The following is a 15,407-nucleotide window of genomic DNA, read 5'->3' on the forward strand; positions in this document are numbered from 1 at the left end:
TCCATCACACACAAGTCCATTGTCTAACCCCATCCTGGTTAGGGTCGTGGGGGTGCTGGAGCCTATACCATTATGCATTGGGCATGAGGCAGAAATGCACCCTGGACAGTCAACAGTTCATCACAGGGCACACATAACATTCACACACTCATACCTAGTAGCAATTTAGACTCCTCAATTAACCTAATCCGCATGTCTCTGGACCGTGGGAAGAAACCGAAAGAAACTCACACGGACACGGGTAGAACATACAAACTCCACAAAGAAAGGCCCCAGTCAGGATTTGAACTAAGGACTCTCGCTGTGAGGCGACAGTGCTACCCACTGCTCCACAATCTTAAAATGTTGTTAGTCTGGTCAGGCACTATTACTCAATAGATCAGGTGAACTGTTCTTGATGACAACATCAGCAAAAAGTAATGTACTGTAATGCCTATCAATCATTCAAAGCATTCCTTTTGGTTACAAGAAACTTTCAGTTTACTTTTCTTGGAAGGGATAAAGTGACACAAATTAAATTTTGGGTAAAAAAGCAAAAATTAATTTGCTCTTTTTTAGTTTGCAATGAAATACTGAGAGATCCCATGTATAAAACATGTTAAACTATACATGTCCTTGATCAAAAACTCCTTAACCGCTAGTCCATGAAATCTAAGGGTGGATATGTAGAACTATTAAAGATCTATGAAGCAAAAAGTAAGCAGTGGACCCAGTGTCTCCAAATCTATCCAAAATGTCTAAATTATCCATTTCTGTAAATCACAACATATTTCATTTCAAATCATTACATTACAGGCATTTAGCAGACGCTCTTATCCAGAGCGACTTACACAACTTTTTACATAGCACTTTACATTGTATCCATTTATACAGCTGGATATATACTGAAGCAATGCAGGTTAAGTACCTTGCTCAAGGGTACAACGGCAGTGTCCTTACCCGGGAATCGAACCTGCGACCTTTCGGTTACAAGCGCAGTTCCTTACCCACTGTGCCACACTCCGTCCTGTGTCAACTATTTTGACTCAAGAAACTCACCGTTGCATCATTTTCAAGTGGGAATTACAAGCTTTCTGTTTGTACAGTGGTCTAAAATATCTAGGGGTCCAGAAACATATCGAAATTCTCAAAAATGAATAAAATTTTTGTCCATTAAAAAGCATATGTGCCCCTTATGAAGGTAATCAGATGAGACTGCAGGGAGGGGGTGCTTGTTAAATGAACAACCAGCATGACAATAGTGACGCTGTGAAACTCCATATTTGGCATAGTTGTCGTGTATTGTCTACTAATAAAACTACAACACAGAGTTTGTGTTTTCAACTCATAGTTTGGTTGCAGGAGAAATTAATGTCTGAGTTGAGCAATCTAGGCATGCTCGACCACTAGGGGGCTTGCGCGAAGGAGTTAAAAATCATTGGTTCTCTCCGGGGTGTCTTGTGGGAGGTGCTGCAAAAGTATAGGGCGCCAGGGTCGCTGTTGTATGCCATTCCATCCCTGTATGCTCGGAGCGAGAGCAGTGTTCAGTTTTCAGCATTAAGTCAAGCTCATTCAAAGTGGGTGTTGGACTCTGGCAAGGATGTGCCTTGTCTCCCCTCCTGTTCTTGGTATTCATGGACAGGATCTCAAGGCACAGCCGAGGCATGGAGTGTTTCCAGTTTGATGATATAGGAGTGGCATCTCTGCTGTTTGTGGATGACATTGTTCTATTAGCCTCGTCGTACTGTGACCTTCGATGCTCACTAGAATGGTTTGCAGCCAAGTGTGGAACCCTTGAGGGAGAAGGGTGAAGGTTTTTGTTTATTTGTTTTCGTGGGTGCTCTCTCTATCTCTTCATGTAGCAAATGACGGTCCACTCCCTGCCCAGTATCCCAGCCCAGTGCCTTCCCCAGCCCAGTGATTCCCCCAGCCCAGTCTCCCCCCCAGCCCAGTACCTCTCCCTGCCCAGTGATGTTTTTGTGTATAGTTTGATTTTTTTTTTTTAAAGCAGTTAATACTTCATTAATTAAACACTTGCTGCACAAAGTACTTGACACTTGCATGATTTATTACTTAAAATAGCATTGTGTGCATTTATAAATCAACATTGTGGAAATCTTTTGCAATTATCAGGTTTTGCTTCAAAGAATTCCACTATTTAATTAATTACATAATGCTTTAGGCACCCAATGCTTAGCGCTTATTGTCCTGGGTGGTAGAATTATTGCAATCTCTGTTGTAACAGTGCATATTAAATGTGCTGGGTGGTTTTGTGTTTGAGTTCATTGCATCTGGATTCTTGTAAATAGAACGAATCTCTTCAGAAGAAACTGGTGCCATTGAGAGGAGATGATGTTCCCTTTTTTTTATTATCTTTATGTTTTTATAAAATGTGTGTATAAACTGGATGAGTGGGCCTGTGATAGTCTGCTGCAGGTTAGCCTGAGCTTACCTGCCTTTTGCTCTGGCCTCAGCTGGACAGGAGTCACCTCTTTAGCTTCTGTGTGCTTCATCACCCTTTTCCTGTCCCCTGACTGAATGATTTATTCCCCAAGCGACAGACTGATTTTCCCTGCTCCCCTCAGGAGCTCTGGGTTTGATTGGAAACACTTTCCTCCACTTTGTGAAGAGGCTGTTGGATATACAAGTATGAGTGATTATGCATTTGCTTTGTTGTTCTGAAATGTGTGAAGACAGTGGAATCTGCTGAACGTATTGGAGCAGCATTTGGTTTCCCCTCAGTTTATTGGAGGAACAGTGTGGTGCACCCTGGGTAAATTTCTGCTTTGATCTAATTTTTTTTTTTGTTGGCTGACTCAACACACTCCTGCCCCATAATGTGTTAAGTCCTGGTCTAGCACACTGTCTCTGACTCAATGTGGACAGACTCCAGTGACTGAGTCCTGATGTAAATCCTGGTTGATTGTAAGACTAGAAGGTTCAAGCTTTCATCTTTATGCCCCTTTCATTAATAAACATGGAAAGGTTTTTTCCCCCAGTGCAGGTAATTACATTGGGCATAAGTGTAAATTGTGTATTTTCAGCTCCCTGAGACAGAAGGTGAAGCCAGCAGCAATGATGAGATGTTAAATGGATTTACTGCCATCTAGTGGTAGAATGAAGATACTGCCATAGTCTTCAGGCAGCTCAGTTGTTCAGACAGTGAAGAAAATAAGGGACTGTTTATCAAGTTCAGATTAAATTAAACATTTATTTTGATTATGCCATTTGTGCAAGTAATAAGTGCTCAAACATGTGGTGAAATATATCAATTTGACTAAGTGCAGAAAAGCAAAACAAATTTTGAATCCAGCATTCTAAAAATGAAAAATAAACAGTCATCATGAAAGCTGTAAGGGCGGCACAGTGGTGCAGTCCTAGGATCGAATCCCTGGGCCTAGTTACCGTCCCTGATTATGCATCCAAGCAATGGAATAATGAACAAAGCTCAGCCATGCTAACTCAGACAGTGTGTAGAGATAAAAGCTGCATAGGTTATGGTAGAGGTAACATCACCTTTTAGCATGTATGTGGTTTTATATGTATAATGGCTGGTTGATGGTACTACCTATATCTGAGTGTCAGAGACAGCTCAGTGAAGGCTGCAAAAATGCAGGAATGTATGTATCAGTGATACTCTCTTTTTCTTAACATCAGTGATGATTTAATTTAATGCTCCCTTTTAAAAAAATACATGCGTTTTATTTTTATTGTATTTTTATTTTTAACCTATAGCCTTTTCTTTCATAGAATTCAAATTGGTTGGGGCACTTTTTGTGATTAGCCATGATATGAGTGAGTAGACTATTAATTAATGCCACTCCGAAAATACATTTTCAATCTGACTGCAACAGGGGACATATAATCAATTTAATTTAATCTCCTTCTGTTTTCATGTGGAATAATTCCTTGTACCTGTGAGTATAATATTTAATATTAATTCCAATCAGTAGATCACCCTACTGAAACACCCATTTAACCTCCTGTTTTCATCTGGAAGGATTTCTCCAGGCTTTTCATGGCTTGGTCTTGGGTTATATCTGTCCAAAGAGAGGGGATGTCTGCAGGCTTAGCGTCATATTCCTTGGCAAACTGCTCATTAAACCTGTTGAAGACGTGCTTCCAGTAGTCTGAGGCCTGGATGCTGCTGTCAGGCTGGATGAGCCAGTCAGGGTAAATGCTCCGATAGTCCTTGTATGGATGGTATTTCCCCTCTGTTTCACTCGATCGGAATGTTCCCTCACTGACAACACAGGTGGAGCAGATATTAATCAGTAATTTACAGGAGTCCTCATATCTGTAACCCCCGATCCCCTGAGGACGGTGAATGGAGGCAAAGTGCTCTGTGTGGTCCTTGCCGCCTGCTTCACATGGGGTCTTGCAGAAGGGACACTGCCTCCCACAGCCAAACACCCTGTTAAACAGCTCCTTCTGTGGCTGAAAGGGCAGTGAGGTCAGCCTGGTTCTCACATCTCCACCTCTCTTAAACTCTGCAGTAAAGGACTGCTCCATTGCATCCACAAACACAATCAGCCACTGGGAAAAGTATTCTGGCTTGGCAGTGTTTAAGGCCAGGACCACTTCAAGGGGGTCTTTGGGGATGACGAGCTCCTGCAGGTCACTACAGATATCCTGAATGAACTGCTGAATGTTTCGGTCCTCTTCACCCCTTTCTGTCACTCTTTCATTGGCCTTCATCTCTGCATTCTTAATGGCTTCCTTTAATCGTTCAACCATCACCTTCAGGTGCTTAATCTCAATGTTCCTGAGACCATCTCCCTTTGAGAACTGCTTCACCATCTTCTCAAACATCCAGTCCTGCACAAAGCTCTCATAGTTTCTTATGTAATTCACAAAGTTCTCAAAGTCATTATCTGAAAGCAGCTGCTTGAGGATTGAGAACTGGAAGAAGGATCGAGTGCTGAAATCAATGCCTTTCTGCCCTGTCAACACATCATCCACAAGGTCAGGGCCCAGAGACCTGGTGATGTATTCCTTCACTGCAGGTGCAAGACAGTTGTCGGTGAACTCTTTGGCTTTCTTCTGACACTGGTCTCTTTTATTGAACAGGTCCTTAAAGTCAGTGCAGTACTGTTGCTTGGACTGTTCCAGACAGTGACGGGGATCATTTGTATGGATAAAATCCGAATGCATTTTTTGAAACTCCCGTGCTGCATGTCCACAGATGTGGATCTTCAATTTGGTCTGGAACTCAGCATTTTTTTCCACATTACTGAGCCTGTTCATGCTTTTGTCTACCAAGAGAAACAGGTCTATCATGTATGTGTTATGGTAATCAGACCTCGTTCTCACTTTCTCATCTACAAACTGCCTGCTGCACTTGATGATGGAATCAGCCATCTGTTGCATCTCCGCCGTTTTACGGATTGGTACCCATGACATTCCCCAAATGCACTGCATTCCTTGACTCTTCACTTTGAATGGCTCTGTTCCATATTCAGATAAGTTGCCCACTTTGGAGAGCATTTCACGTACTGAACTCCCTTCTCTGTCTAAGTGAACCCTCAGCTGGTGGAAGACATCTTTGGCAATATCTCGTTTTTCCAGGCCAGGGAGCTGCAATTTTGCCACGGTCTTATTCCACATCTTCGCAAATTCTTCCTCCAGTTGCGTATCTGACAGATCTTCACTTTTATTGCATTTCTCAATCAGAGCCAGCACCTGTCTCACCATTATGGTTGAGTGATGTTTCTTGATGCTCTCTAACTTCAACATACCCTTTCTAATCTCCACAGCTGCCTCAAGCTTGTTTTTCACTGAATTCTCTGTCTCCCTCCTGATAGTTTCGGCTGTGCTTATAAAGTCTGCCTTGTACCTCTCTACCAAGTGAACGTGTCCATCTGATCTCTTGTAGAATTCAGTGAGATTGTCTAAAATAAGCTTTTCTCCTTTAGCCAGCTCCACAAAGGCCTCATTGTTCAGGCTGCTCAGTAAGTCATTCACATCGGAGGGTGACTGACTCTGTGGTGTTACTGTGCCAAAATTTGAGACCTTAGCCTCAGCTCCCATTATCCAGGAGTACATGCTCTTCCTGAAGGCCCACTCCCATGTGTTGAACTCAGTGCAAAGCTGAGCATAAGCATCAGCCACCAGGCTGTTGCGGAAACTGAAGATGAAGTTCTCATACTTCACTGCGCTCCACAAACTCTTGGTCCATTCAAGGAACTCATTGAATGTGTGTGGTGAGCTCTTTCCAGATTTGTGTTCCTTAAAATGCTCAATCACACTCCTCTTGAACAGACTCACAGACTCACTGTAGCCGGCATTCACCGGTGCCATGGGAGGGATGCCATGCCAGAGCCCAGGGATGTACCAGGTGTTTCTCTCTGGATCGTACTCCATGACATCAGTAAATTGTTTGTTGTTTCCTCTCTTCTCCATCTTAGCTGCTACTTGGGTCATCTCATTCAGCTGCTCCAGCAGAAGCTTCCTGTCCCTCATGTTCTTTTCCTGGGCTGAGACATCTGCGACATTCTGGTGCACAAACTGACAGCAGGGTTTTCTCCCAACTTCTTTCATGCGCAGGAAGGCATGCACCACAATCTGCAGGATGTCCTTCATCTCTGTGTAGCTCCCCATGGCGACGTTGATGACAGTGATGTCACTCAGCCCCACCACCAGTGTAGCCAGTTCATTATCATGCTCATAATTGTCATCCAACTGGGCTAACTCTGGTGACTTCAGACCTTCAGTGTCAATAACCATGATGTAATCACACCCAAGCTGCTCTTTAAAATCCTCTTTCACTCTGATGAGGAGCATGAAGGCCCCTCTCGTGCACCTGCCACTACTGACGGCAAACTGGGCCCCGAACATGGTGTTCAGGAGGGTGGACTTCCCAGTGCTCTGCACCCCCAGTACAGTGACCACCCGGATCTTACTTTTATACTGTGTTAGTTGATTGAGTTCCTTCAGAACCTGAGTCACCCACTGCAGTGGAATGTTGGATGCATCTCCATCCACCAGCTCCAGAGGAAAGCCTTCCTGCAGCAGCTCGGCAGCCAGACGTGGCAGGTGCTGAATCTGAGGGGTGGGGAATTCGGGGAGTGAGCAGGCCGACTCGTACAGCTGACCCATTTCCCGCAAGAAGTGCTCTGTCCCCAGAGAAGAACTGGAGATCTGTCCATCTGAACCTGTCCAACTGTGCAATGCGCTCCTTGTCTTCCTCAGAATTCTGACACTGTTCCTTGTACTCCGCCCGAAGGCGTGGAAGGCATTTGCGTGACAGGATGTCCAGGTCGATCCTCATCCACTTGAGGAAATACTTGCGCTCCTCTGTGGAACCTGACATTGCTTCGATGAAACGGGACATAGACTCTGAGATTTTGTGATCCCTCTGCTGTGCTCTGAGCTTCTGCTTCAGATCTGCAAGCTCATTCCTGTAAACTTCTATGTTTTTATTCCCAGCATTTTTCATCCTGCACTCTTCCCTCTCCAGTTTGGCCAGCTGTTTCCATGCAGATCCTTGCAAGGGCAGCTCTTTCTCCTTGAAGCTTGGTATATCAGATATCCTTTCTGTGATTTCATCAGCGTTCTGCTTGCCCCTCTGACAGTCGATATAATCTTCATCAACCTGGATCCCAACGTCATGGGCAACAGCAGACATTCCTCCAACTCATTTTGACCATGTTTCCCTTTAAAATGTCAGCCATAGCTGAACGCAAGTAATTCACAAATTCTGCATCGTTCATCTGCGAACCCTTTATGATGATGTTACTGGGTTTTATCTGTAACTCAGAAACACATTTCCTGAAGCCATCCGTATTGAAGCTCTTGCTCTGTGAATTGATGATCCAGTACAAACGAGCCTGAAGTTGCTTGGAGTCCAAAATTTTGTAATTAAACCCAAAATCATCACAGAACACAAATATGGCAGCAGAGGTTTGGCAGAGGAAATCGTATTGAGTTTTAAAGTCCCTGAGGTCCCCACGGAGGTTAGCTATAGCCAGTGGCTCAGAGAAGATGTCAATGTTTCTCTTCCCACTGGGCAGATACCAGCTGATCTCCACCAGCCCATTGGAAATCCTCCTTGGGGTGTTACCGCACTCCATGTTTCTGTGAACAAAGGTTTCGTGGTGCTCCTGAGGGCTACTGAGAAGCTGGTTCAAAATGTGAGACTTGGACAAGCTGCTGTCTCCCAGCCTCACAAAAGAGATCATGGGGAGCTCAGAGACAACAATGCTCTCCTCTACAAACCCTTTTGGGTCTATTAAAGAGTGCGGCTTGTACTTTTTCACAACATCCCTCATGGCCCAGAGCATTAAAGTGCACTGCTGTGTGTCACATTTAGGAAGCAGCAGAGGCACAGAGAACTGGCACATGGACATTTTCAAAACCATCTCCTGCTGAAGAAAGCCATCTGAGCAAAGAAACACAGCAGTTATGAGGTCCAGCAGGTTGACTCTGTTGCTGCTGGCCTGTGGATTGCACAGGGTGCCCATTAAGCTGCCCAGGTTTTGGAAAGTCTTGTCCTGTTTTGAGGCACACCTCACACTCCTAGCAGTCACATTCACCATCATCAATCTCCTCAGGAAACACCACGGCAGAGATTTCAGAGACTGGATGCTTTCATCACTTAAAGTCTCTCCATCAATCTCTAGCACCTTGCTCAGAGTCAGCTTGTTCTTCAGGTGGTGCTCCAGTCCCAAGTCACTCAACAGCACATCCAGATTGGTTCCTGTCATTGTGATGGAAGCTGCATTAGTACATGAATGTACAGAGACAAATAATCTATTTAAATTCTTAATCCACTAAAACCATACATGATTGGTATTCATAAAAATGAAAAGGTAAACGCATAGCCCCGTATTTATGAGATTTTAAATCACCAGTCAAAATACTAAATATGCATTCCCAAATGTGCACGTTTCAGTCACTCGCTTGTGTGTATGCGTGTTGAGCTGGTCTTGCTGCAGATGCTGTTCGGAAGGACTGCAGTGAGGTAGAAAGTATATTTCAGCCCAGGTATCAGATCAGAAAGGACAGCTGTGGTAGTGCAGACTGCATCTTCCCTAACTCTGAGTGACTCTACAACCATTAATGCACCTGTAGGGCTACCGCCCTCCGATAGCACAGGCATGGTCAGGATTTGCTCCCAGGCCAATACAGTAGAAAGATGCTTTAACAGTTTTGTTTTACACACTAAAAACATTTTTAAAACATTCCATATTTTATCATGTCAGGCTGCATTTAATAATGGGTAACAGAAAATATACTCTATTCATTTCAGAACTAAATTTCAAAAACTGAAATGACTTGCATATGGTTTGAAAACCTGTTTCTCTGTACCTGGGGCAGGTGTGCCAGGTGTGATGTTCTCAGCAGGTCTTGTGTCACTCTGGTGGTTCTCAGACTCCAACAGACTTGTCTGTGATTCTTCCTTTACTTTCTGCTTTTTAAAAGTTACCTGTAAATCAGACCTTGATTTACCCCCCTTTTCGTTCCCCTTTTTACCCACAATTTGGGAAATCTCATTTCATTGAGAAGTGAGATTACATACTAATATTTTAAAAAATGTTTTAAGTACATGAAACACTGAAAAATACACACAACGAACATTGAAAAGATCACACTGCGGCCCTCCAGGACTGGAGTTTGGACCCTGCTCTGGGGTTTGTGTATGAACTCTTACCTTCTTCTCCTGCTCATCCTTCCCCTTCTCCTTCTCCGCCTCCTCGTCCTGTGCACTACACACAGTGTCTTTGGGGTCTTTTCTGTCAGTATCTGCTAAACCACTCTCTGCGTCTGACTTATCTGGGTCTGCAGAGGAGGGCTGGGACTGGGCAGGGCATGAGGACGGGTTCTGTGGTGCTGGTTCTGGGCCCAGACTGGATGTGTTGTCTGCGGTCTCCTCCTCATACCCAGGATCTGCACCAGAGATGTTGTTCAGAGACAGACCACAGTCACACTTCCTGCTATAAGAGGTTCAAAGAAGGGTCCTCAACCCTTAATATCCACCAAAAGTCAAAATTTGATCAAAACTGAGATTATATGATTTTAAAACCAGTTCCTTTGTACCTGGAGCAGGTGTGCCAGGTGTGCTGTGCTCAGGAGCTGTTGTGTGTCTCTGCTGGTTTTCAGACTCCAACAGACTTGTCTGTGATTCCTTCTTATCTTTCAAAGTTTCCTGTAAATCAGACTGTCATTTACCCCCCTTTTACCCACAATTTGGGAAATCTCATTTCACTGAGAAGTGAGATTACATGCTGATATTGTTTTAACAAATTTAATCACACGATACACTGAAAATGCACACAGAAATCTTGTCAGCAGATTGAGCAGCTCTGCTAGCTAACCATTTCATCTGAAATAAGCAATAGGGAAATGACTGCATGCATAAACTAATCAAATGGTTGAAAATGAATGCAGTTCAGAAAACTAGCTGCATCTGTCCCCGAATGAATACAAATGAAAACGTTCATGTCCTTGAGATTCAGCTATAGAATTGCTATGAATGCTATGAATAAATTACCTTGAATAATTCAAAGCCATGTTCAAATGGAGCGAATAATACTGTACAGAAATAAAGACTGACTGACTAGCCAGGGTGTACCTCTGCCTCATCTTCAGGAGAGCCAGTGTCAGGGTGGCCAAGGCTCTGGGAGTGGGTGTGGTCATAAGAGTGGGTGTGGTCATTATAGTGGGTGTGGCTTTGGCTCTTGGAGTGGGTGTGGTCATTATAGTGGGCTTGGCTCTCACTGACTGGGTGCTCAGGCCTTTCTTGTTGGTCAGAGTCTAATACAGTGGGACAAAAGTGCAAACAGAACGGTTGCCATCACAATGTAGGCAGATCCCTCTACACACGATAAAACACTGGCTCTAAATATCTTTCCATTTACCTGAATGGCTGTACAAATAAACAATTGAGAGTCATTGTCAGCCTGCAGCTTAATAAGGGCCCACAGACAATACACTCTTATGAATTTTATTGTGGGTTCAGCAGGTTCGGAACCATGGTTTCACAATGCAGGGGAACCCTTACTTCTGTTGAAGGTTTTGGGGGTGGCATTACTCAGCACCTCTTCTTCCATCGCCGTGGAGACGGTGGCAGTGCATTCAGTTACCGGCTGCAGGTCCGACAGCACAACCCTGTGGACGACGGCAGAACTGCGCAAGGGTTCTGCTCCAGAAATGCTGACTGTGAGCTCTACTATCAGGTTCCCAGACACAGAAAGCTCTGTGTGAAAGAAGCATTAGCACTAGCATTAGCAGATATAGCAGAGAGCAACAGTCTCATTATGTGCATTATTATGTGCATAAAAATGGCCCTCATGGCCCTGAAAAAGAATGCTGTCCCACTTTCAATTCAAATTTGAACCAAGGTGGCACATTTAGATAAAATGTGTACATGAAGCATTAAGATGATCAGCAATATCTCTCAACAAACCTGCAAAAACCAAACCAAGGGAAATTTACTCATTTTCTTACAGAATACAGGATCCCTCTACACAAGATAAAACACTGGCTCTAAATATATTTCCAAATATCTGCACGGTTGTAGCAGTAAACATCTGACACTAATATTTTAATCAAGGCTGATCGAGAGTATTGCAGGGATTCCTGCAGCCATATACAGTCCCAGTGGCAAAAACAGCCATTACAAAACAGCACACCCCTAACCGTGGGGAACCACCATGGTCAAAAAACTAACACCTCCATTTCAAAGAACAGCATACAGTGCTGTGAAAAAGTATTTCCCCCTTCCTGATTTCTACTATTTCATATTTGTCACATTGAATGGTTTCCGATCTTTTAACAAAATGTAATATTGAACAGAAACTGAGTAAACGCAACAGACATTTTAAAATTAATTATTTTTTTATTTTATTATGTCTGGCATAAAGCAAATAGACCATTTCACAGTAAGAACATCATACCAACAGTCAAACACGGTGGAGGTACTGTGATGGTGTGGGGATGCTTTGCTGCCTTGCGAGCTGGATGACTCGCCATTGTTAAAGGAACCATGAATTCTGTTCTGTAGCAGAAAACTCTTAAGGAGAATGTCCTGCCATCGATACAAAACCTACGAAATTGCCTGAATTAAAGCAGTTCAGTTTCTGCAAAGAAAGGTGGGCTAAAATTCCTCCACAGCAACATGAAAGACATATCAAATTAAAGGACGTGTTTGGTTGTATTTATTGGTGCTGGTACTTTTTCATGGTACTATAACATTTGTCATTGATAACGGTCCAACCTCTCACCCCAAAAAAACCTAAATAATCTTCCTGAGTATACTAGCTATATAAAACATAAGATCAAATCTAAAATCTAATTTCTTCATATAACTGCTACTGCTTTGACTAATTTACCAATCTGGACTAATTCAAGCTAGCTACGTGATGACCTGAAAATGAAGCTAGGAGGTCTGGTCGCTAACTAGCTCATTGGGCTTACCTGTGACAGGTGTCCTTGCAGAGCACAGTCTGTAGCCGCATTCACTGCAGAACTTGTCATTCTGCCCACATTCCCTGTGGCAATGGGGGCAATTCATCCTCCTCCCTTTGGGCAAACATCACACAATTACAGAATGAAGAACCAAAGGTAAAAGTGTTAGGATCTGGGGATGGAAGGGGACCATGGATGAAATCAGTGCGGCCCATTGGAGGTTTGTGTAGATTGCAAAGGGATCTCTGGTGACTTCAGCAGGCTATATGTCAGCTTGGTTTAGAAATCTTGTATTTTTGTTAATAAATGGCCATTTTAGTCTTAATCACTGAAGATGCAGGTGTGTTCAGTTCACTGTATTAACTTTGCTGTGTCAGTTCTACTTCTCATTGCCAACCTGAACTTACTATACAAGCCAAAGCAATCTAGTCAAAATCTCTGCGTTAATGATTGTATCTCAGGTAGCCGGGCCGTGGAAACTAAATGTCTTCATGTCATCAAAGGAAGGCTCGGCATGATTGAAATGCATTAAATTACATTAATTACATTAGTTACATGAATTAGTCATTTAGCCGACACCCTAAACCAGAACAACTCAATATACAGGAAAACAAAAGTGAATTAACCTGATAAATTGACTAATAGTGCCAAACCAGACTAACAGGATTTCAAAGCAAATAAGAATATATGTAACATTAAGGATCTACATCCATAGAGTCCTTGCAATATAATTTTTTGGTCTTGTTATCTCAAGATCATGACATACCTTTTGCTCACAAGAAAACGGAGTTTGCCTCCTGATCATGGCTTATTTATTCTTGTGATCATTTCGAGGTGGCAGATCCTGCTGCTGCTAGCAGTATTTGCATGGGTGTGGGTGAGACCAACCTTCTCCAAACAAAAACTTAACATTACCCATTAAGGGCATCACCAATTAGCATATTTTCCAAACATTTAGTTTCTACATTTAGCATTACATTTACATTCACATTTAACATTTATATTTACACATAATCCATGATTTTTTAATGTTGCTTTAATGCAGAACATTACTCTCGTAAAAGTGATTACAATTTGGGACTACAACAAGCATCGGTTCTCCTAACTAATTTTCCTGTTGAACTCAATGGAAAAAATATTTAGGAGAAACAATGCTTGTAGTATCTACTGCATATCTGGCAGCAGCACGGTGGTTTGAGGCTCATTTGATATCTTGGACCCTTGATGACTTAAAGCCATCTAGCCAACAAATGTGTTCCATACTGTATCAGCATAATTTACAGCTGAATCTAGTCCCACCCCCCAATTCCCATAGAGATCCATTCAAATTATCCATTTTTGTATCGCTTGTAGGACAACCTGAAAATAAGATATCCAGACTCTGATTATGTTGATAGGTCACAGACATCAGGAAGTCATGGCATGCAAATGATATGCAACCATATACAAAACATGACTCTTTTATTTGACTATTGAATTTCCCTGTTTCAGGGGCGACATAGCTCAGGAGGTAAGACCGATTGTCTGGCAGTCGGAGGGTTGCCGGTTCAAACCCCGCCCTGGGCGTGTCGAAGTGTCCTTGAGCAAGACACCTAACCCCTAACTGCTCTGGTGAATGAGAGGCATCAATTGTAAAGCGCTTTGGATAAAAGCGCTATATAAATGCAGTCCATTTACCATTTTTCCCAAACAGTTCACTGCAGCAAAAGTAAACGAGCAAATGTTGGCACAGGAAGTCTTAGGAGTGCATTTGTTTAATTCCTGCTAGTTTTCTGAACAATGATTTGTTGTTAAGACCATTAAAGGCTTAATATTTTGCCATTTTGGGCTTGGCCCATTTTTTTTGCCCAGTAGTGTAGTCTGCTGCACAGATGAGAGAAAGAGCCAGCAAAAGACAGCCAGATTGGGGAGTTTGCAAATAGTAAATAATTTGAAATGTAAATAGTTTGGTGTCCATGAAAAGTTCCCAATGGAAAGAAGGATAACCAAAGTCAATTGAATGGTGGAATAGTTTTTTTTTTTTTAACTTTACTTTGATATTGTCTTTGTTTCATTTTGTTCTTATTAGCATTTTTCATTCAAATAGGTAATTGTGTACTTTGAGAATATATCACTAATTAGCTAGCAAATGTACCAACATCAACGATGACTTCCAACATCCAAAACCTAAATAACCTGAATAGGCAGGTCTGCTTTAAGGCATGAGTTCCAGACCGCAGGCCACACGCCACAGAAAACACAGTATTTTGGAAAAAGATCAAAAATAATTAATTGATTGATTAATTTAGATGAAACAGTAAGAGATAAATACAGATGTGGTCCATGCGGTTAAAAATAATCAACAAAATGTGTGATGCGCTGAAGCTGATTCTGACATCAAGAGGGAAATGTGTGAGTAGCATGGAGGTAAATCTTGAGACAAGATATAAAAGGCAGGAAATACTGGGGGGTACATATTTTTGGGACCAAATGATCAGAAGACCAACTTCTGCCAGCATAACAACATGAGTTGAGGGTGACTCAACTTGAGAGGATATATGTAGACTTATCTAAAAGGATTTTCAAAGATTCTGTATGGAAGAATTGTCAAAGACCCCCAAGCCTTCACTAATATCCTAAAATATACAAGATGACTTAGTAGTTTCATCTCTGTAAAGGGAGGGCACACAAAGTACTGTGAACAGGAGCCCCATCAGTCACAACAAAATGATTACTTGTTGAAAACAATTTGTGCTGGTGTAAAATATAATCTTGAATTATATATTTTTGTGTTTGTACATAATATAATTTTCCTTTGTTGCTTGTATAGCAAAGCTTTCATAAAGCACAAATAAACTACAGTATTTAACAAAGTGTTTGTAGTCTAAAGTCTTGTTTGAATGTATAATAAACTGTTAATGAAACAGGGTGCACGTGTTTCATTGATCCATCGTATAATCCTGCACGGTCCTGGGCTACAGTGCTGCTCTATAGCAATATCTGTCGATATTAGTTTTGCTTCACTTACCGGGATGATCTGT

General features: G+C 42.4%; 1 protein-coding gene across 4 annotated transcripts in view; it reads right to left on the bottom strand.

The window, feature by feature from the left end:
* Positions 1 to 15,407, bottom strand: part of LOC118231724 (titin-like) — a 237,812-nt gene that overhangs the window by 77,079 nt on the left and 145,326 nt on the right. The window contains exon 1 of one of the 4 annotated variants that reach the window (XM_035425846.1): positions 10,982 to 11,099. The exons of the other annotated variants lie outside the window; for them this stretch is intronic. Coding sequence (XP_035281737.1) covers positions 10,982 to 11,030 — 49 coding nt within the window. The 5' untranslated portion in view covers positions 11,031 to 11,099. Of the gene's footprint in view, positions 1 to 10,981; positions 11,100 to 15,407 lie in introns of those variants that run through there. 4 annotated transcript variants of the gene reach the window in all.

The sequence above is a fragment of the Anguilla anguilla genome, chromosome 7 (assembly GCF_013347855.1).
Source record: "Anguilla anguilla isolate fAngAng1 chromosome 7, fAngAng1.pri, whole genome shotgun sequence".
In the NCBI taxonomy this organism is placed as follows: Eukaryota; Metazoa; Chordata; class Actinopteri; order Anguilliformes; family Anguillidae; genus Anguilla; species Anguilla anguilla.